Source organism: Bidens hawaiensis, unplaced genomic scaffold (genome assembly GCF_021521415.1).
Source record: "Bidens hawaiensis isolate Kalapana, Puna unplaced genomic scaffold, B.hawaiensis_p1.1 tig00037286_1, whole genome shotgun sequence".
Classification (NCBI taxonomy): Eukaryota; Viridiplantae; Streptophyta; class Magnoliopsida; order Asterales; family Asteraceae; genus Bidens; species Bidens hawaiensis.
This window is the reverse complement of record NW_027496517.1, coordinates 105046-130085: the sequence shown is the minus strand read 5'-3', so window position 1 is coordinate 130085 and position 25040 is coordinate 105046. Positions and strand designations below refer to the sequence as shown.

The window sequence follows — 25040 nt, the reverse complement described above, 5'->3', positions numbered from 1 at the left end:
ATGGTCATGATCATGGTGAATGATCAAATAATGACCCTCGCATTGATAACGCGATCAACCATATTAAAATTATAACTGACCACAAGAAGTGGCATACTAAGGGGTTGATTATACGAGAACTCGAGAATAAGATACATGTTACGTGTTTTAACACGAATGTTTGATATGATTATACATTATCATCTCGTATAATTTTCGTGTATTAAACAAGCACGAATGAAACTAAAACATATATGATCATAAACTGGAAATTTATAAACTATGACTATTTTTTATATTGGCTTGATCGGTTAGACAATTCCGAGTCATGGATGGTGTGAAAGTATTGAAGAGCCAGAAGATTCTTCATGATAATTAGACATACAACGTTTGCTTTCAATGGGAAGATAACTATTATCCAACTAAGTTGGTTGTAAATCTCTAAATATTCTGGAAATGATTGTAGGATATGAATATCCTGACATGATACCATTTAGTGTTTTTAAATCGATGCATCGTCTAAATGGTTATCAAATTTGCAACATGAAGTTTGAGTGACTTGTGGCTTAGCTAATAACAAGCACATTATTCTAGACAATTTTGATAAATGCTATTATTGGAATAAGTGTTAAAAAACATGTGATGAATGTTGTTACAAAAATTTTTTTTGTCGAAGACGATGAACAAACATCTATGATTAATTACAAACTCAATAATGAGAGCAAAAGTTCATATTTGTTTGTTGGAACATGTGTTTTTACAAATGGTGATATTAATTCACATAAGGCCAATAAGTTATAATACTTCATCCCCGTTACAATTGGTTTTCGGTCAGGAACCAAATAGTTTCCATTCATAGTTTTTAAAAGTGTATAACACATTGCAATTACTCCACCATAGTGCACAAATATGAGACATCAAGGAAGGTTGGGAATATATGTTGGATATGGAAAAGTATTGATAATTATATATTTAGATTCATCAACATGAGATTCGTTTACGACTCAATATTGGTTTTTACTTAAACAAAATAATATTTCCAACATGAGGGGGAAATAAGAAGCAGTTGGAAAGTTAAAAAGTTGTAATGAATTATCGTTGTGCTTATGTCATACTGATCCTCAAGTTAAAAAGTGTAAACCCAAATGTTAAAAAGATAATTCATTTACAAGAATTAATGAATTAACTACCAAATGCATCGCTGACCTAAATAGAGTGACTAGCTAAGTCGCATATAACAACTGCTAATGCTCCAATTAGTATTATTGAAAGGACAACCATACATTAGTGATGTGTCTATGGCACTCCTGAAGCGTGATAGATTATTCGGTTCAAAGAAAAAAATTCCTCGAAAATGGAGCAATTAATGAAAATGGTAAAGTCGAGGTATAATGAAAGATTCTCTTTAAGAGACGATAGACATGATGGTTCCAGAAGAATCTCAGGTACCTGAAAATTAAAGAGATCTCAACAAACTATATCATGTCTAGATATGTATGGAATCGAAAAAAAATCGACGTCGTTGATAATTTTGTATAGCGCTTGAAATAATGAAAACGTTGAGGATCAAGAACTAAGTTCTGCCGATAAATGAGATAGTAAAATGATTGGCCAAAATGAACGATTGCAAATGATGTAGAACTGAATTCTCTCACGAATCTGCTAGTTTTTGGACACGTGGTCTATACAACTAATTGTTGTAATATATATTAGATATAAAAGAGTCTTTTCTGCGAAAGCGTGATAGAAAAGTAAAAACGATGAGGAGATATATTCTCTAGTGGTGGATGCAACACAATTTAATTTGGTAATACAAAAGAGAAATGATATGCATATGATAAATATTATGATAATGAAATTTATCCTTGAAGGATTTAAATTGCCAAAATCATATATAATAAGTTCTCGAGAACAATGTGATTGTATTATATAAATTTGGATCCAAGTACATATTATTCTTGTATACATTGATGAATGGAATACATATGGAACTCCTTGCGAGTTTCCTAAGATGTTTCATTCCTTAAAAGTAAACATTTTAATGATGTAAATCCAATGCATCACTAAGCATATAGTGATATTCAATAAACTATGTATACGAATTGTGCAATATGAAATGAAAATAAGATAATTGTTGATGATATCTTTGAATATGATATAGAAAATGATGTGGTAAAAAGATGAAGTTTATATGCAAAAGTCTTGAAGAGTAAAATCTTATACATGATTGGTTCAACATGGAAGGAAGTTCATGATAGATTATACACGCATGAAGAATTTAAATAAAGCTCAAGAAATTTGCTATATGAAGTTAACATGTTCTAATGAGAACTAATATAGCCGAGTCAGACATGTTATAATCAACTCGGTGATTATCTTGGGGAAAAGAGATACGAATAAGATATATTCGATCCACCTTTGAACATTTTAAAATCATGTTGATGCTTACATTGTATCTCATAAAGAGATGATATGCGGGTAGAGCATTTGTATAGTGATATTTTTATACTAATCAAACTTCATATAGAAGATGTTGAAACATTTAATATGGATGAAATTCATCTCATACAGAACAAATTTCCGTTATTCTAATTAGAAATTATTGTTCGAGAAGTACCATGGTTTATTGCAATTTATGCAATATTTTTTGCTAGTTATACATAACTATACATATTATTTATTTATTTATAAGATATAATTTGTTTTAAATGAAGAGACACCGAAATGATCTAAACAAAGATTTTGATACATGAAAGGTATGTAATATATGAATTTATATTTTGCTAACCCGTAAAAAAAGGGGTTTGGTTAGTCGTATTAATTCAGGGAATGTAATATAACAAAGTTTGGATGTTGCGGTACTTATTTACAAAAAGACGCATTACAAGTCACTTATTACAAGACGAGGCACTACAAGTTACACATGAAGATTATACAATATTACTCCAAGGAAGTGTACACTACACCATCAAGCGGCGGGTTGTTAGCTACAAAAGTCTTAAGCGAACTTTCTCACAAGATTGAAACCCGTCACATGAAGGATGTGCAAATGAGGGGGAGTATAATAAGCGTTGCACTCTTTTTCCCTTAGCTATGGTTTTGTCTCAATGGGTTTTCCTAGCAAGGTTTTTAACGAGGCAACACCACCAAGCGTATTAAAGGAGTACGATGTTATTTTCTTTTATAACATTAATAGTCAAGGGGGAGTGTTATGAACATTTATGTTGTGGTGACTATCTATGTTCTAACTCCCATCTTAGCATTTAGTTTGTACTCATATTGTATCCTTATAAATAGAGCATTCTTGTATTTGATCTAATATACTCAATGAGAATACTTCTCTCAATCATCATTCTATACTATCTCTCTCTTTATATGTGTTCTAATATTCATCTACTATGAATGTTGGTTGCTAATAGGTCGTTATTTCATAACAGTTCCTAATATTTTCTAATTATAATAATTTAATTAGTTATATTAATTAAATAGATAAGTATTATGGTTTATTAGTTATATTAATTGAAGAAAGAGAATAACTAATATTTTCTTTATTTAGTTTTAAGCATTTAAAACTTAAAATAAAACTAATGGTCAATATTCATTTATCACATTTCTTGCAATAATGTCATTTCTCTCTTGAACCATCCCATATATATATATATATATATATATATATATATATATATATATATATACACAAAAACATAAAAACTACGTGTCGCGATGTGGTCGCTCCCCTTTTTTTTTTGAGTCACCAGATTTGCTTGATTTTTAAATGGAGGCTTCTCATGCATTTGACCCGAATTCACGGGTATAGGTCTTATCAAACCCATATATTTCTTAAACGGGTTATAACATCTCATTAAATTAAAAACTAATCTCACCAAATATTTGATATAAAAATCCTATAAAGTAGGGATATACTAAAAAACAATATATGATTTATTTAACAAAATATATATGTTTTATAATTAATAAACCAATTTTATAGTTAAAAAAATAAACGGGTATTGGGTCTCATCAAACCCATATAGCTTTTAAACCGGGTTATAACATCTCATTTATTTGTGAAACAATTTATCATCAACCCATAAGTATATTATTAATTTTCATATAATAAAAAAATAAAAATTCAAAAAATAAATAAATATTAGAAACAAATAACATAAAACAACTCTCATAATACGGGGGATAAAAACTAGTGTGTGTGTGTATATATATATATATATATATATATATAAAACTAGTGTTTTATAGGCTTCTCATGCATTTGACCCGAATTCACGGGTATAGGTCTCACCAAACCCAAATAGCCCTTAAACATGTTATAACATCGTATTAAATTAAAAATTAGTCTCACCAAATATATGATATGAAATTCCTATAAAGTAAAGATATATTAAAAATTAATATCCAATTTTTTTAAAAAAAAATATTTATAATTAAGAAACAATTTTATAGTAAAAAAATAAGCGAGTCATAGGTCTCACAAAACCCAAATCGCTTTTAAATTAGGTTATAACAAGGGTGAGAAGGAATTCAGTCTATTGATCTTAGATTTGAATGACTGAGATTACTTTAATAAATAAAAATTGATGGAAAAGGCAAGAGGTAATAATCCACATTTATTGACTTTCTCTCTCCACATGCAAGGTACATGTCAACCCCCATCATTTTAAATTTTCCATAACTTTTTCATACGACGTTATTTTTTTAAAAACGTCCACCATAATAATAAGCGTTTTTTTATCTTTAATATGAGTATCATATTGTTATATAAAAAAAATTAATGGGTTTTTTTAATTGTGTTTTTGTTGTTCATTGTGTAATATGTTGTTTCCATTGTGTTTTACGTTTCAAATCATTGTGTTATATATATATATATATATTCACCATCGTGTCTTACGTTTTTGGTCATTGTGTTATACGTATTTACCATTGTGTCTTACGTTTCAAGTTATTGTGTTACATGTATTAATCATTGTGTTTATGTATTCGATAATTTGTTGTTATTTTATCATTATTTTTACATATTATTATTACACAACGGTGTTATTAGTATTTAAAAAACATAATGATGAGTTGAAAGACACAATGACGAAAAAACACAATTACAAAAAGGACACAATGATTAGCGAAAAGACACAATGGTGTGCGAAAAGACACAATGACGAAAAAAGACACAATGATTAGCGAAAAAACACAATGGTGTGCGAAAAGACACAATGACGAAAAAAGACACAATGATAAGCGAAAAGACACATTGGTGTGCGAAAAGACACAATGACGAAAAAAGACACAATGATAAATGAAAAGGCACGATAGTGTGCGAAAAGACATAATGGTGTGCGAAAAGACACAATGACGAAAAAAACACAATGGTGTGCGAAAAGACACAATGACGAAAAAAAGACACAATGATAAGCGAAAAGACACAATAGTGCGAAGACACAATGATAAGCGAAAAGACACAATGGTGTGCGAAAAGACACAATGACGAAAAAAGACATAATGATAAGCAAAAAGACACAATGGTGTGCGAAAAGACAAAATGATAAGCAAAAAGACACAATGGTGTGCGAAAAGACACAATGACGTAATTTTTTTTTAAATTTTATATAACTAAATCATACTCATATTAAAGAAAAAAAACGCTTGTTATTATGATGCATTTTTTTTTATAAATATCATATGGAAAAGTTATAGACGTTATAAAATGATGGGGGTATTAACATGTGCCTTGAATGTGGAGAGATAAAATGTGTACAGTTACCTCTATACCCTTTTCGTTTTGGTCCACACTACACATGTCAATTATTTATGGATTCTCACACTTCTCATTTTTGTTACCCTTTGTAGAATAACTTGACCCTTAGTAAGAAGCCTTTCATTATCAAATTCTAAATATATAATTAACTTAACTTCTAACTATAAATAAAATTAAAATTTAAAAAAGTATATAAATATTATAAATGAGTAATATAAAACAAGGGATAAGTAGTATGTGTGTGTATGTTTAGACATTTTAAAATGAAAAATATATAGTACATGAACTTGATTAATGATGAATGGTAATTGTTTTCTAGTTAACTTGAAATAATGAATAATAATGAAAAAAAACAATTGATTAAATAATTAATAACCAGTTTCATTATTGTTAAATTTTGGTCAAATTGGAATATAAAATAATCAGTAAATAGCAAAAGACTCATAAGTTTTATTTGTCTCGCTTAATTTTAAATATTACTTTGCATATATTAAAAAGTTTGCAAACGATTGAAATACTTGATCAAATTTGAATGCCTTTAGATGAACAAAAATACTTTTGAGTGACCTTAGTAGAATATGTGAGAAACTTGGTTTCACTTATCGTTTTCCTTTTTCTTTTTCTTTTTCTCTATGTTTTTGAACTACAAACACACAAACCTCTAAAATATACTCTTAAAATCCACATAATGCAAAGTTTGTATAGGACTCGAGCCTACATCATTTTCGTTGGATTACACCTAATGTCACTAGACCAAGAGGCCATTGGCTTGGTTCCAGTTATTGGAAAGCACTCTAAATAATCATAATACTAAGTATTTTAAGTTTTATATGTTATGGAGATAATTGAATACAGTCAAATTCTAACTATCTAGTGTAGAATGAAGTATGTAACTCAAACGTTAGGAAATGAATATAATTATAATTTTATATTACATAACATACAATCTCTTTAATAAAATGCATGCCCGATTAGCATGTACCTGAAGAGGTAGGTCCCAGCAGAGCCCAGTTGGACCCGCAAGACTCACCTTGAAGAGGGACGTCTGCGCAAAGACCAACAGGTTCCGCAGGACCCACCATGCTCAGAGAGATGAAGACCTTACACGCAGTACGCCAGCTGTTCCCGCAGGAAAAGCCTCCCAATGGTGAAGTACCCCGCCTGTTCCCGCAGCTGCGGATACAAGCCATCAGGGAAGGCTACCCGCACTAATAGTAAGGCTACACGCACAAGGCACTAACTCTCAATAATTCAGTAATGTCACCTGAAGAAGGAATGAGCAAGGCGGTAATACTCCCGCCCAAATGAGCCAGTCCGTACGCTTTTGGAGGATCTTTTGTACTATACCTGCCAAGGTATGGACAAAATAGACAAGATCTGACCAAAGCAGCCCATCACAGGGTGACAGCTCACTGACAACAGTACGACGAGGAGCACGCTCTAGTACAAAATGTCACTATCAGCCGCTGCCTACTCACCAACCCTCATCGTGGCACGTACATAGCCTGCAGTTGGTGGAAAAGGAATAGTACACAGTCGGCCATGTCACTATCAGCCGCTGCCTACCCACCAACCACCAGCACGGCACGTGCGTAGCCCACAGTTGGTAGAAAAAGAATATTATACAGCTGGCTGTACCTGCTTGGAAACCTACCTTCGGCTATAAATACTCCAACACCTTGGAACGGTATCATATACTATCTTATACCATCACATATCTTATCTGCTCTAGCTATTTCTCTTAATATACACTTGTATTCAGAGCAATCTAGTTTGATTCTCACGCCGGAGGGTGGTCACAAGGAGGTACCCCCCCTTCTCAGTGACGAGCTCACGGTGTCTGTTTTGCAGGTCATCAGAAGAATAACCATCTTTGCCGGACCTAACCCTCGTGGGAAACATCTACTTAACCCCTAAGATTATCCGTAATCTGTCGGGGTCACTTAGTGTTTCTTCATTGGCGCCATCCGTGCATAAAAGCTAGAACTAATTTTCTCAGTTTTTTCAAAACCTCTGGAAAGATGGTTAAGGTTACTCCGATGCCAAGGCCAACGAGTGACCAAGAAACTCCGGTAACCACAACCCCAGCTACTGGGGGGAACACCGGCGAGTACACAATTTTTACGAACACTACCCCGGTTACCCAAGCCGGGGCAAGTGCAGTAAATAATCCTCCCCTGGGATTCACCGATACCCAGTTGGAGAGACAACAGACGAGGCTCCCCCGCCAAACACTTGATCAAGTTAAAGCGTGGGCGGAAGCACGTCAGAAGGAATTCCAAGCTGAGTTGGATGAACGCTTACGTTCACTCCAACAGGCTGACGAATTCGGAAACACTCGAAAACAGCTCAACATGTGTAATGAGTGCGAGTATGATAAAGATTGGGAAGAATCTGACAGTGACGCAAACCCGCGCCATAGGGCGAAAGGGAAGCGTAAACAAGCAGATTTCCACAGAAGAAATTTTGGAGAAACCTTTAAACCAAAATACGCGGGTGGAAACCCACGTGACTTCTCTAAAACCTTCAGACCAACTGTTGCAAATGCGGGAACGTCCAAATTTGCAAGGGACATTGCGGAAGCAATTGCCCCGAAAAGTGCCAAACAAATGTCCAACATAGGCACATATGATGGTATATCTGACTCAGACGATCATTTGAACAGATTCATAGCGGGGGCAACCGTCAGCAATTGGACGGAACCCACGTGGTGTTACATGTTCCAAATGACGCTTGTTGGGGCAGCCAGAGCGTGGTTCGACCGTCTACCGGTCCACCACATCTACGATTGGGCAGACTTTCAGCAAAAGTTCAGCCAACACTTCAGTCAACAAAGAAAGTATACCGAAGAGCAATGGACGATCCACAACTGCATCCGAGAGGAAGATGAGTCTTTACTAGACTTCATCACGCGCTTCAGTTCAAAGAAGCTAAGTCTGGGCACTATTAGCGAAGATCTTGTCCGCGCTGCTTTCATCCAGGGCGCGGAAGACCCAGAGCTCATCCGCACCTTAACGGGTAAAGATGGCATGCCATCCACGTGGGATGCCATCATGACAGCAGCTAAACGCTTCGCGGAAACGGAAAAGCAACTGGGTAGAGATCTTCCCCAGAGTACAAATCTCTACACTCAAAAAACAAGAGAAAACAACGTCCTTACCGCCCGACAAAACAAAAAGAGGAAGCTTGGTATTTGGCAGTCAAGGGTAAACATTGGCACCTCATCCGGCTCGCACCCTCGGTTAGGCGGAAATGATAACATGCAGTCGTCGAACCGGAACTCCAGATGGACGCCACTCACCAAAAGCGTCACCGAGATATTTGCCACCGAGAGGCTCCCATGGCCAGAGGCTCCAATAATCCGACAGCGTCCAAACGCTGATCAAAGCAAATCCTGTGACTTCCACAGGACAAAAGGCCACACCACGGAGGAATGCGTAGCCTTGAAGGACGTCGTCGAAGCATTCGTCAGAAATGGGAAACTCACTCACCTCGTGGCGTAATGGACGCTAAGCAGGCTAATGCGTGTAGAACCCCAGTTGGGGAAAACACGGATGAAACTGCAGCTTCAATGTTGGAGACTACATACTGCGTAAACAACGAGATTCCGAACCAGGTGCATATCGGCTCGAAAGGCTCGATGACACCCCCATCCCAAGAACATGGAAGGGAGCTCAATTACACAGGCTGCATGTAGATCAATTCCAAACTTGTAAAGAAAAGGCCTAGAGTCACTTCTAATGGAAATGATTCTCCAAATCACATTGATGCTGATGGTCTTACATTTATACTTATGAACTTTCCAGACTGATATGCCGGTATTCACCGCATAAATATGGAAAGAAGTAAGTCGTTGCGTGTGGAAGGCGGCAAAACCCGCATAAACACAAAAACGGTAAAAATTTCTAAGGAAAAGATGAGGAAAACCTTCACGCAGGTCAGTTATAGGTGAAGTTTGGTCATCCCACTAAATGAAAGTGACGGTCCTACCCGCACAATCATTATAGAGGAAACTGAAGATTAACCTATTGACAACCACGCGTCGAAAGGTTAACTTAATTAAAACACTTAGAAAATTTCTAAAAAGATGAGGAAAACTTTCACGCAGGTCAGTTATAGGTGAAGTTTGGTCATCCCACTAAATGAAAGTGACGGTCCTACCCGCACAATCATGATAGAGGAAACTGAACATTAACCTATTGACAACCGCGCGTCGAAAGGTTAACTTATTCAAAACACTTAGAAAATTTCTAAAAGGATGAGGAAAACCTTCACGCAGGTCAGTTATAGGTGAAGTTTGGTCATCCCACTAAATGAAAGTGACGGTCCTACCCGCACAATCATGATAGAGGAAACTGAACATTAACCTATTGACAACCACGCGTCGAAAGGTTAACTTATTCAAAACACTGATATGCCGGTATTCACCGCATAAATAAGTGGGGAAGTAAGTCGTTGCATGTGGAAGGCGGCAAAACCCGCATAAACACAAGAAACGGCAAAAATTTCTAAGGAAAAGATGAGGAAAACCTTCACGCAGGTCAGTTATAGGTAAAGTTTGGTCATCCCACTAAATGAAAGTGACGGTCCTACCCGCACAATCATGATAGAGGAAACTGAACATCAACCTATTGACAACCGCGAGTCGAAAGGTTAACTTATTTAAAACACTTAAAAAATTTCTAAGGAAAAGATGAGGAAAACCTTCACGCAGGTCAGATATAGGTAAAGTTTAGCCATCCTACTAAGTGAAAGTGACGGTCTTACCCGCACAATCACGAAAGAGAAAGCAAAACTTTAACCTATCATCTGCCACGTTGAAAGGTTAACTTATCCAAACTACTCAAGAAATTGCTAAGTTAAACTAAAATATGCGTGAAACAAAGATTCAAAAATAAGAAGGAATATACCCCCTTACCTTGGTAACCAAGAAACCGTAAGACAAGTGCGGGTACAGTGTCAAGGCGAAACCCTTCACATACTTAGCACCTGCAGGGAATTGAAGCCAAGAATACCTTGGTAACCAAGAAACCGTAAGACAAGTGCGGGTACAGAGTCAATGCGAAACCCTTCACATACTTAGCACCTGCAGGGAATTGAAGCCAAGAATACATTGGAAGTCAAGTAACTATAAGACGAGTGCGGGTACAGTGTCAAGGCGAAACCCTTCACATACTTAGCACTTGCAGGGAATTAAAACCAAGAAGGATCTTCTGGGCCATGCTTGTGGAAAGGGAAATAACATCCCCGCATAGCGGGAACGTTGAGAACTAGATTGTTTGAAGCTCCAAGATGGAATTGGTTGTTTAACATAATTGATCACTATGTCTAAAACTACCAAAACCTCGTGGAGAATCTACACAAGTGAAACTCAACGCTCCTGACTTGCGAGGAAGTTACACACCTACCCGCATCATACCCAAAGATCAAGCAGAAAAGTCAGGAATTTCTGCACGTGACATTAGGGAAACCGCGGGAAGAATCCCCACGGAAAACCTTAAAACTAAAAACCCTTTTCAAAACCCCTTGCTTAAGTCCAAAAGTTCACCTCACTTATTAACAATTCATGAGAAGAACATTGGACTGGGGGGACTTGAAGAGGTAGGTCCCAGCAGAGCCCAGTTGGACCTGCAAGACTCACCTTGAAGAGGGACGTCTGCGCAAAGACCAACTGGTTCCGCAGGACCCACCATGCTTAGAGAGATGAAGACCTTACGCGCAGTACGCCAGCTGTTCCCGCAGGAAAAGCCTCCCAATGGTGAAGTACCCCGCCTGTTCCCGCAGCTGCTGATACAAGCCATCAGGGAAGGCTACCCGCACTAATAGTAAGGCTACACGCACAAGGCACTAACTCTCAATAATTCAGTAATGTCACCTGAAGAAGGAATGAGCAAGGCGGGAATACTCCCGCCCAAATGAGCCAGTCCGTACGCTTCTGGAGGATCTTTTGTACTATACCTGCCAAGGTATGGACAAAATAGACAAGATCTGACCAAAGCAGCCCATCACAGGGTGACAGCTCACTGACAACAGTACGACGAGGAGCACGCTCTAGTACAAAATGTCACTATTAGCCGCTGCCTACTCACCAACCCTCATCGTGGCACGTACATAGCCTGCAGTTGGTGGAAAAGGAATAGTACACAGCCGGCCATGTCACTATCAGCCGCTGCCTACCCACCAACCACCAGCACGGCACGTGCGTAGCCCACAGTTGGTAGAAAAGGAATATTATACAGCTGGCTGTACCTGCTTGGAAACCTACCTTCGGCTATAAATACTCCAACACCTTGGAACGGTATCATATACTATCTTATACCATCACATATCTTATCTGCTCTAGCTATTTCTCTTAATATACAATTGTATTCAGAGCAATCTAGTTTGATTCTCACGCCGGAGGGTGGTCACAAGGAGGTACCCCCCCTTCTCAGTGACGAGCTCACGGTGTCTGTTTTGCAGGTCATCAGAAGAATAACCATCTTTGCCGGACCTAACCCTCGTGGGAAACATCTACTTAACCCTAAGATTATCCGTAATCTGTCGGGGTCACTTAGTGTTTCTTCAGTACCCTATCACAAGAATGTATATTGTAATCATATGTATAGATTAGTTGGTAACCAAGAATCTGTCTTGGTGACAAAATGCAAACATCGATCCATCAGGATAAAATAAATTAGGCGTAGTTACAAAGACCGTATATGCAATAACCACCGGGCATACACTTATTACCACACGACCCACAATGCCTCTTGTCATAAGCCAGATTCACACACTCCCCTCCGCAACACGAGTTTGTATACTTGCACTTGTTCTTGCATGCACCACAGGTGTGTTTATCCTCACTCAAATCTGTACACTTGTTGTTACAACAAGTCGAGTTTTTGCCTTCTAAGATGTAGCAAATCTCGTCATCTTTCTTGCAGTGGTCTGCCGCCTGAGGGTTTTTGTTTTCAGCTAGGAACCGACTTACCCGCTTAGGAAACAGTTTCACATGTTGTGATTCGATCAGTGTTTTTTCGCGAGTGTCACCTATGCAGATGATTGTGAGCGTGATGGCTACAGCGTACTTTGACAATCTTGGACATTTTGGTGAGAAAAGGTATAAATCTTGTAATGATTTAAGGTGAAAGAGTATTTGGGATTTGAATGAGTTATGGGGGCCTTTGGTGGTTATATATATAGGGTGGCTTGTGGTGGGGTTGACCCAAGGAACCAGGGCTGGGGGGCTATATATTGGTTGTCTTGCCATGCACTCTTTTAAAAGAATGTCTTAAATGAGGTGCATGCGTGTTGATTAGAGCACACTAATGTTACAAGTCAACAGCCAATATAAAATGGGGCTTAATGCTAAGTTGTTTTTATAAATCTTACACGTTATATATGTTCCTTTCTTGAGATACACCTTGTAGCTCTCATAACTTGAAACAAACCTAAATCAGCAATCAGCTGGCCGGTTTTAACCAATTCGAGGTTCCGATATTGAAGAATGGTTCTTGGAATACGGTGAAACTGTGATGAGTAACAGAAACAAAAACAAAAAAACAAAAAAAAATGGATTTTGTAAGATGTTGTATCTCATCTTTATGTCTAAACTTTAGGACACCCGCGCCACGAAAGGGATAACGTGACCACTAGCGAAATTTGGGATTCCCAAATCGATATAATTCAAACCGCCTTATTTATAGAGTTGCTGATCACTAATATTAGTGACATGAAATATGACTATTAACATACTAGCTAGTGAGAGGTCTTTAGTCAATCAAAATCTAATATCTACCCGAGCCTTTTATTTTCCTTACTTAATATATATATATTTATATATATATATATATATATATATATATATATATATATATATATATATATATTAACCACACAGCATAATAAGTTATTTCCTGGATAATATGGTGATATTTCTTCTAGTACATGCAAATATCTTATTACCTACCATCTAACATTGAAATGGTTAGTTCATTGTTAGAATTATTCCCATATGATCGTGCAGTATCTTGCAAACCTTCTCCAACATAAAAACCAGGTTCTTTGGGTGAAGGCAAGGTACCCTCACTACCCAACATCAAGATCACGGAAGTCATAGTCGGTCTATCTTCTGGGCGACGTTGGACACACAACAAACCAATATGAATGCATCTTTGAACCTGAGATACATTGATTGATTCACCTAGACACTTAGCAACCAACTCCAAAGATCTGCCTTCATTGTAGAGTCCCCATGCCTGTCAAGATCAAATAACACAAGTTATGTTTTGGTATTCCACGTACATGGGCAAGTTGCAATTAAAGAATTAACCAACTTAATTTGTTCTCGTTTCTATTCAGATTACTAGCTTTGTTCAAAGTAGCAGCACATCATCTTTTTTTAAACCATTACTGGATTAATTACCTTTTCTTTCTTTTTATTTTAATGTTTAAAACCATTCATATAATTTGCATTTCTAAATTTCTTGCAACAACTTACATGTCCCATAAGGTTATTGAAGTGTTCTTTGTGGACGAATCCTCTGTTTTTCACTCCACATATGATTTCCAGGACCACTACCCCGAAACTATATACATCTGATTTAATCGAAAAGACACCGTCTCTTGCGTACTCTGGAGCCATGTAGCCACTGCCATAAATCAAGGTCATTGTAAATAGTTCGCAATATAAAATGGAATAGATGAGTGTACACGAATCTCACTATGTTCCAACCACTCTATTTGTGTTTGCCTCTATCTGGTTTCCTCCAAAACTTTTAGCTGTGCCAAAATCTGATATCTTTGGGTTCATATCCGTGTCAAGCAAAATGTTGCTAGCTTTTAGATCTCTGTGTATGATTCTAAGTCTAGAATCTTGGTGAATATACATAAGTCCGCGAGCAATTCCATTGATAATGTGGTAACGTGATGGCCAATCAATGAGTTTGCTTTGACTTCTATCAAATATGAAGAAATCGAGGCTTTTATTTGGCATGTATTCATAAATCAACATATTTTCAGTTGCCTCTATGCAATAGCCTAAGAGCTTTACAAGATTGCGATGTTGTAGTTTAGATATTGAAATAACTTCATTCTTAAATTCATGAATTCCTTGAGTGGATGTTTTAGCTAACCGCTTCACCGCTATTTCATTTCCATCTTCGAGTACACCCTAAAACATAACAAATTATATTTGTTTAATTGACCATTAAAATAATCGGTAAGTAAACTTGTATAACTAGAGATTCACGAATATATATATTGTTAATAAAAAAATAAAATTATTGTCATAGAGAACCATAATACAAAGGTTACTATTAATTAATTATATTAGCTTATATATAAAGGTTATTATTAATTAATTAATTAACCTATGAAGAAAAAGTCATAAAACCACATAATTAAATAAATCCAAGAAGTGAAGGCAACAAATGTATGTTTTCAGAAGTCCAGGCCGGCATTATTTGTTTAACTTATAGTATTATATATAATTGATCAAAGTTAATGTACAATGAAATTAATGTATATTTTAATTGGAAGAATCAAGCAAAGTAATTATATATACAAGTAGAGTAATTATATAATTATATATACAAGTAGAGTAATTATATAATTACATTATAATTACTCTATTTGTATATATAATTACTTTGCTTGTTTCTCACAATTAACACGTTAATTTCATTTGTATTTAATCCAAATTCATATATAGTAACACATTAAGTTACGAACGCCATATGCACAACGTAGAAATACCTTGTAAACAGGACCATAACCACCCTCGCCAAGTTTGTTATTCATTGAAAAATTGTCTGTAGACTTAAGTAATGTAGACAGGCCGAACAGTGGAAGCTCTAGATCTTCATCATCACTTCTGCTTTTCCGATCATGTTCAAACAAGTTTTTGGGTGTCCCTGTAAAGTGGATAATTCTTACAAAAAGAACTAGCAACACTTGGTGCATATATGTGACAAAATGATTCAGTACATTTGGGTAATATTTAACGGTTATCGTTTTGATAATAAAGCACAATGTTATATATAAGCCAACCTATAAAGAGTATTCAAATTACTTCATACCTTTTTGAGCTTGCTTCTTCCTATTGAAACGATGATATAAGCATATCAAAACTAGGATGACTAAAACCATAAATACTATGGGGACCATAACTCGTACTCTTATCCTTGTACTTGAGCTTTTCCTGCTTTCTATCGAGTCTACACAACACATAATGTTCAGGTGATCGGTATAAAGATAGTAATAATTATAAAAAGGGTCATGCTATAGCTACATAATCCCCATATGATTTCACGTCATCAAACGGCCGTCAACAAAACATTCTGACTACTGCAGTTTGACAAAAAGAAGAAAATCAAGCTTTGAAAATTATTGGTCATGACGGCCTTTTGAACAACATTTGAAAAGTCGTGCTAATTCCATTGGGGCACCGAACTTTGAAAATTGTTCGTTGGAATGATTGTCTAAACGATATTCAAAGTCGTTCTGGCCATAAACGATCAGACTTTAAAATATTTTGGACAAAACAGCTGTCCGACCTCTATCCGGACGGCCGTTTGAAATAATGTAGGAATAGATGTCATAAGTGTTTGTATTGATGACCCCATATGAAAAAGAATGTACTGATTAATTTACCCAGCTCTGAAGGTGACATTCGTATATAAAGAGTGTCCCCATCTTTCGCAAACGTTCTGATATCAACTAGGTCACCGAACCATAGCAAGCAACCACTACCGGCGCCTGAGACATTGGAATTCGTGTAAGCAATACATGAACAATTGCTTTTGCACATCTTCTCACATTCCACAAGAGTCATTGTCTGGTTATACCATGACCACCGAGTGTCGGGTAATTTCAAGTTAGAATATTTGTTGAACCCTTCCCCTGGTCCACAATCCAAAGGGATGGTGCGTTGACACCCTTGTGACGAATCTGCAGCGCTCCACCGATCAGGAGATCTTGGTTCAAACCCCTTCAAACATTCACAAACCGGGGAGTTGTTAATGTTGCACATCCCATTTGGCCCACACACAGCGTACGGATCACATTGATCGACTTCTGGGGCCAAAAAGATGTTCCATTTCTGCTTGTTATCATCCCATAACAAGCGCTCCATACGACCATTTGGCCGTAACACCACCCGCATTAATACTAAAGTATTTGTAAGATCAAACTGGAAGTAAATTTCTTTTTGATTAATAACAAAGGTGTTGTTGTACATCGGGTTCTGTCTAAAATTAGGATTTCCAGTATACCAGTGTCCGTTCCATGGACCTCCCCGGAACCATATTTTTGGGCCCTCCCATACGATCACTTGAGGATAACCTCTCGTATCAATACCATAAGAAAAATTACCAGAAGCAGGATCATCGTCGGATTTCCATGACGTGAAGTGCCTTTCAATCCCGGTAACCAAGTTCCAGCCATATTTCATTCTAGGAAGTAAAGTGTCTGTCAGAAAGTCGAAACTTTGCCATATGGGATTTTCTTGATTTATATAATTACCGTCTTCTTTATAAATTATGAAGTTGCCTGTATCTAGAAGCTGAGCGGTAGGATTTCTAACCGATGTCATGCTGGATGAGTTCCATAGGACAGTGCCCGTGGTGGTGTCCCGAAGAACTAAAAATCCTTGAAGGGTGAGAGTTAGCTCGCCAGAGGTATGTGTGAGTGGTGTGTTCCGGTTGGCTACCCATACAACTGTTCCGTACGCTCTTTTCTTGTACCAAATTCCGACGTAATGGTTTGTAGAGTTACCCGGGCTAAAGAAACCAAGCTCGAAGGTTTCTTGTGGCGAAACGATTGTTTCGTTATATCTAATGGTTTGATTTGCAGATAGTATGTTTGCAGCATAACAACAGGTTAATGATACATAGGGTACAACAAGGAAGACAAAGATCCACTTGGTCTTGGTCACACTTCTTTCCGCCATTAACGTATCGATAACCATACTACACTTACAATTTTCTAACAAGAAGATTTTGATTCATGTCTGAAAACTAAAATCAAAAGTCCATTTAGATGGTCCCGTGCATTATCAATTAGGCATATATTTTCTTTCTTTGAAAGGGAATATAGTATTTCATTTTCAGCCTTTCATAGTCATCATCAGTTGAAACAAATATAACATCAATCAAATAATGCAGGTACGTTTTTTTTTCTTTTAGGAAATAACCAAATACCCAGGGGCGGATTTAGTGTTCGGCCAGGGGAGCATTTGTACCCACTCAAGTCTATAGTTTTTTTTATAAATTTGTAATATATTAGGTCCAAAACCCAATTGACCCATCCAAAAAATTTTAGTGACACACCCATAATTTTTTTAGTGCCCCAGACCTAACTTTTTAAATTTAAGCCAAATTTTTCAAGGCCCAAATTTAATTTTGTTATGAACAATAACAATTAAGCCTATATTAGTTAATTGCTCAACCACTTTAATTGAAAATTTGAAATTAGTGGGAGACGAACATATTAGGGTGATGGCGGCTTCACATGATGTCAATGACACTGGTTATAGATCCAAAAGACAAAGGTACACAATCACCAATCAACATTATTATAATTTTTATTGTTTCAACAGTGTTGTCGATATGGAAATTCAAGATTTTGGTGATCGCTTTAATGAGATTAACATGGATCTACTTCAAAACATGTTGGCTTTCAATCCGTATGACTCATTTTCAAGTTTGATGCATCAAAGTTAGTGAGATTGTGTGAGTTTTATCCATATAATTTTGACAATGGGACAAAATTGTTCTTGTATCTCAACTTGGTTTGTACATTGATAGTGTGCGAAAAGATGAAAGATTTGCTAATCTGAAACATATTGCGGATCTTGCTAGAGTTATGGTGGAAACAAGGAAACATATCTCTTTCCATTTGGTTTATCGATTATGAAAGCTAACGTTAGTCTTGCCAATTGTAACCGCAACGGTTGAGAGATGTTTTTCGGCAATGAAGATCATAAAGACAAATTTACGTAAACGAACGGGTGAAGATTTTTTGAATGCTTATGTAATTTATAGTGTTGAAAAAGAAGCACTTTTAAGTGCTACGAATGAAACTGTTATTGACCGTTTTCAAAAGATGAAATCACGAGATGTCAATTGTAATTGTATTTTATTTATCTTCAATGAAATTTATTGTTTACATTTCTATACGTAGTTTGTTTAATGTAAATTCTTTACTTAACCCGTTTTGGTTTGACCCGACCCATTTTGGTTTGATTTGTTTTTATGGTAATCAAAGGTGCGTAATGAACAAGAATAAAGAAACAATATTTGGCTAACACCCAAACTTTATTGATCAAGAAATCTGACTCAAAAACTTGATACAAATTGTCCCATACCGTAAACACGGTATTATAGCTAACCTAACACGTTATAATATAACCGGGATTCTAATTAATCAATTCCATAATAATCATCTTCCTAACATGTAAACAATAGGAAACTACCATAAATTGATTAATATTATTTAATCATTAACTTGCACGCCAAGTTAATATCCTAGCTGTCCTGCGCACCAAGCACGGACCGACTCGGGAATTTCCAACAATTACCCCCTGAATTTCTAAGTCGTACAGGATAGATCTTCCAACTTTTGAAACGCTTGCATCTCCTTGAATTTAATCCGCGCGAGAGCAACTAAAAACTGTATCTTCTCAATTCGTGCTTCCGGGGCGAACACTTTGTCATAGTCAATCCCGGGTTGTTGCACGCATCCTTTCACCACAAGCGTCGCCTTGTGTTTGTTTATCGGATTCCGTTTTAATTTAAATACCCGTTTCAAACCGATTGGTTTAACTCCTTTTGGTAACCTCGTTAAACTCCGCGTTTTTTTTTCTCGATTGAATCGATCTCGGCCCGCATCGCTTTCATCCACTCGATTTCGATTTCGCTTCATCAAAACTACGCAATTCATCATTCAATAACACTAGTAGTTGTTCGAGTTCTTCATTAGAATTTACCTTACTGCAGTTTGCGACGGGGTTTGTGTTGTTAGCGACACTTTCATTGCTGTTACTGCATTTAGCGACAGTTTGGTCGCTGTTGCTGCTATTTGCGACAGCAGTGCTGCTGATTGTAATAAGGTTGTCGCTGTTGCTGTTTTTAGCGTCAGTTTCGTCGTCGCTATCTGCAGTTTGTTTCAGAACCGTCGCTATTGCTGCTATAAGTTTGGGTTGGGTTCGGTTTCACTAGTCTAGACCCAGAATTTATTGGCCCGCAAGTACCAGAGAACATACCTGGTAATTTTGCTTGTAAACAAGTTGGGTTCCCAATATTTAGTCGTATTTCATAAAGCATCTTGGAGTTCCTCGTGACCTTCATTAGTAACCTTCCACTACTATCATGCATCGTTAAGTAGTTACTCTTCATCCGAATATCTCAACCCGACTCGGTTGCTTGACCCAGACTAATCACATTACATTGCAAACCCGGAATATAATAAATATCGGTCATCCATTTATGTTTTCCACTTTTACCCTTAAAAACAATCGAACCCTTCCCTTTGATTGGCACACATGAACCATCTCCGAACCTCACTCGTTCGACTATTTGTTCGTTTAATTCCGCAAAGCAGTCACGGTTTCCCGTCATATGATAACTTGCACCATTATCTAAGTGCCACATGTCGGCCTCGCCCGAATTGGTATCGTACTTCGTCAGAATTACTTTATCTTCGTTAAGGTATACGGTTTCCCGAACACCTTCCATCATGAAAAACGAAGCATCTAAACCATTTGTTTCATTTTCTTCTGTTCGGTTTAGATTTACTTCATCTTTCCGAAATCGGTCGGGGCACCTTGAGAAAAAATGCCCGTATTCATCGCACCTGTAACATTTAATGTGTGATAAATCTCGTTTCATACCTTTTCCTTTCTTATCATCTCGACCGCGTCCCCGTCCTCTTGAAGCATAGGATCCTCGACCCCTGCTAATGGGTTCAGATTTGGTGAACATTAACCGACTTTGAATGCTCTCGGTTTGAAGATTGTCTTCTTTTATTCTCTCTTCATAGGCTTTTAATCGACCTACCACATCATCAAACCCAACCGTCTTTAAATCTAATACTTGTTCGAGTGATGCAACTATATGAATAAAGCGTCTCGAAAGACTCGTAAGGAACTTTTTTACCATTTTTTCTTCCGAGAATATCTCTCCGAGCGTGGCGGCTTTTGACGAGTAACTCGATAACGTGGCTGCATACTCATCAATCGTCCCTGTTTCTTTCATCTTCAACCCGTCGAACTCTGACGTTAGGGTTTGGAGCTTTGTCTCCTTCACCCGCTCAGAACCTAGATGTCGGGTCTTTAACGCTTCCCACATCTCTTTCGCCGTGCGCATATTACCAACTTGTAAAATCTGTGCTTCAGGGATCGACTGAAAATTAAGGCGATTGCAATATTGTTTCGTTTTGCATCGCCGCTACCTGGATCGATCGTGTCCCACACGCCATGCACATTCATTAGCACGCGCATGTGCATAGCCCAAACCGTGTAATTCGTTGTTGTTAGTTTCGGACATTGAAACGAGTTAGAGTTCGGGTTCGTTTCTTTTGCCGACTGATCACCCATAGTTGTTCGTTAAACCTTAACACTTGTTTATTCTTTACTCTCCTTGTCTGTACTAACAAAAATCACACTTCGGGCTTGTTTTTTTTTTTCAACTCAATAATAATAATTGATCACCAACCTTCTCACGTGCATGAATCAAATCACTAAAGATGTGACATGTTGACTTTTTCAAGATTTATGATATGAAAAATTGATTTGTTTGCTTGGCAGTCCCTTGGCCAGGGACGAATTTCTGATCACGGGATCGTTGCTCGATTTGCTTGTTCCAATCGGAGTAACCCCAGGTCACACAGGCTTCTCCTTCCTTCTGATTGATTATACAGGCCCAGACTGATTTAGTACCGCTCTGATACCAATTATGGTAATCAAAGGTGCGTAATGAACAAGAACAAAGAAACAATATTTGGCTAACACCCGAATTTTATTGATCAAGAAATCTGACTCAAAAACTTGATACAAATTGTCCCATACCCTAAACACGGTATTTATAGCTAACCTAACACGTTATACTATAACCGGGATTCTAACTAATCAATTCCATAATAATCATCTTCCTAACATGTCAACAATAGGAAACTACCATAAATTGATTAATATTATTTAATCATTAACTTGCACGCCAAGTTAATATCCAAGCCGTCCCACGCACCAAGCCACAGACCGACTCGGGAATTCCCAACAGTTTTAGTTTGAATTGACGAGTTCTAGGTTGAACTTTTTTCTGCACCCACTGACTAAATTTTCTGGATCCACCACTGCTAATACCAACACCTCTAGTGTAAACTAAAAGATGTCATTAGTATATTTAGCTTGGGTTGGGTCACAAATAGCAAATAAGTTTTAATAGTCCGATAGTTATATATTCTGGCAACAAGTTTTAATTGTTCAAGCTAATACACACAATAACACTGAAAACTAAGCATTCAAGCGAATATACCAAATAATGTATAACACTAATAAATAATCTAAAACTTATTTATGGATATGAAAAACAACATATAAAATGTATTAAAAGTTTTGCTCTATGTAGACGGTCAAATGGACCCATCAACGAGACTTTCGCAAGCACCTGAACCTTGATGATGGAGATCAGGAGATGTTTACAAAATTACATATATTTTCAAGTTATGTCCTCAGTGGGCCCGTTTTAACATATATATGTATCTAACGTAGGTGTTCTAAAACCTTTTTTTTTCTATATGTTTAAACATTTTAAAATTATATAAAACCAAATGAAACATATATGAATCTTCATTAGTAATGAATGGTAATTCTTTTCTGAATAGAAGATAATTTATAATGAAAATAAAAAAACCTAACCAAGTTTTATTATTGTTAAATTTAAGTAAAACTGAAAAATAAAATAAAGAGTAAATAGCAGAGATTCGTATATGTTTATTTTTCTCATTTAATTTTAATTTTGCTTAACACTAACTAAAAAAAGTTTATATAGAAATGAAATACTTAATCAAAGTTGAATATAAATAAAAATACAGAGCCGGTTTTTGAGTTGTGCATACCGTGCCACTGCACGAGGCCCAAAAGCTCATATAGGCCCAAAGGTGATTGCAAATGATTGTTTATTCTTCTCCTGATAGGCACACGCCACACTTATATTTACATTTTATATCATTTAACTTGTCGCTATCTATTAATATGCACGTTCTCCAAATTTGGTTAGTATGAATGTTTTACAACATTTAACAACTTACCTCTCCTTACTTTTCCATATTCATTTAATTGCATATCATTAAGTTATCTATATATTATATACACAAAATTTATTTGGTGTATTTAACAAGTAAATTAACATACTAACATGATTTTTCTCTATTGACTTTGAAATTTCGATTAAGCTTTTCATTTTTCTTAGATTACCTTATAATAAATTAATATTAATGTAGCATTAAGACATGTATATATTGAAGGGTAACATTCTAAAAAGGTTATCAAACCCGATACAAGTGGAATCAAATGATGCAGATACATTGAAAACCACACTACTTTTTTGTTTATTTTATAACAATTGTATTCGTATTGTGGTTTTTTGATATTTAATTGATGAGTTTACATTATAGGGAAATGGCCTAAATTTTTGTCTCGCACGAGGTCTAAATTTTTTTTATATTTCTTAGTGATGGGCTATAAAAATACTTTTGAGTAACTTTAGTGGAAGAAATTGTTGATTCATGTTATCCTTTTTTTTTTCCTTTACTTTTTAGAACGAAACACACAATCTCTAAAATCCACCTAATGTCAACTTTATAGGACTCAAATTTGCACCACTTTGATAGGATTTACACTTAATGTCACTAGGCGAAAGAGGCCATTGGCATGGTTCATGTTATCTGAAATTACTCTTGATGAAATTTTAAGTTTTATATGTTATGGAAATAAAGGATACAGTCAAAAGTTCTATCTGATTTGTACAATATGAGTGTAGAGAGTAGTATGAAGTATGTAAGTTAAACATTAGGAAATCAATATAATTATATTATATACCACACAATCCCTTCAATGCACAAGCATGTTTACACAAGATGTATAAATAGTTAGTAATCAAGAATCTCTCGTCATGACAAAATGAAGCATATGAAATAGCTTAATTAATTAGGCATAGTTGCAGAGACCGTAAATGCAATAACCACCCGGCATACACTTGTTACCACACGACCCACAATGCCGTTTGTCATAAGCCAGATTCACACACTCCCCTCCGCAACACGAGTTTGTAAACTTGCACTTGTTCTTGCATGCACCACAGTTGTGTTTATCCTCACTCAAATTCATACACTTATTGTTACAACAAGTCGAGTTTTTGCCTTCTAAGATGTAGCAAATCTCGTCATCTGTCTTGCAGTGGTCTGCCGCCCGAGGGTTTTTGTTTTCAGCTAGGAACCGACTTACCCACTTAGGAAACGGTTTCACATGTCGTGATTCGATCAGTGTTTTTCGCGAGTGTCACCTATGCAGATGATTGTGAGCGTGATGGCTACAGCCACCAAGACGAGTACTTTGACAATCTTGGACATTTTGGTGACAGAAGGTATAAATCTTGTAATGATTTTAGGTGACAGAATATTTGGGATTTGAATGAGTTATGGTGGCCTTTGGTGAATTGGTGGTTATATAGGGTGGTTTGCGGTGGTGGCCGGTGGGGTTGACCCAAGGAACCAGGGCAGGGGGGTGTGGTTGTCTTGCCATGCACTCTTTCAGAACAAAAGAATGCCTCAGATGAGGTGCATGTTTGTTGATTAGGGCACACTCTAGTATTACAACTAGTCAACTGCCTATATAAAATTGGGCCATAAAGCGTAGACATGTATTAAGGTGGCTGAAAATGAATAAAAGATGAATATAGTACCTAAATTATTAGGTCTAAATATATTACTTAGAAACCAAGCTCGATTACGAATCGGGTTGATGGTTCATTGGTAAAAGCAAAATTTTTAAAGGACCAGGGGTTGGGAGTTATTGAATTCAAGTATCTCAAGTGATCATAATTCAACATTCAAAAAGAAATAAACCAAGCTCGATTAGCTAGCAGTTTTTCAAAGATATGCTTGGCTAGCCTCGTTTATCGATTATACTTTCATAACTATTTTCTGTATAACATAATTTTTATCATATAATAATAATAATAATAATAATAATAATAATAATAATAAAATTAATAATAATAATAATAACAATAATTATTATTATTATTATTATTAT

General features: G+C 36.4%; 2 protein-coding genes across 2 annotated transcripts; both read right to left on the bottom strand.

The window, feature by feature from the left end:
* Positions 1–13667: 13667 nt before the first annotated feature.
* Positions 13668–17792, bottom strand: LOC143589256 (G-type lectin S-receptor-like serine/threonine-protein kinase At4g27290). Its single transcript, XM_077070079.1, has 6 exons — positions 16382–17792; positions 15808–15945; positions 15485–15642; positions 14452–14900; positions 14229–14379; positions 13668–13986 (listed from the first exon to the last, which is right to left on the bottom strand). The coding sequence occupies exons 1-6, from the start codon at positions 17694–17696 to the stop codon at positions 13690–13692; spliced, it is 2508 nt and encodes an 835-aa protein (XP_076926194.1). The 5' UTR covers positions 17697–17792; the 3' UTR covers positions 13668–13689.
* Positions 17793–20133: 2341 nt separating this feature from the next.
* LOC143589253 (uncharacterized) lies at positions 20134–21093 on the bottom strand. Its single transcript, XM_077070075.1, has one exon. It carries the CDS (start codon positions 21091–21093, stop codon positions 20134–20136), a length of 960 nt encoding a protein of 319 aa, XP_076926190.1.
* Positions 21094–25040: the final 3947 nt, after the last annotated feature.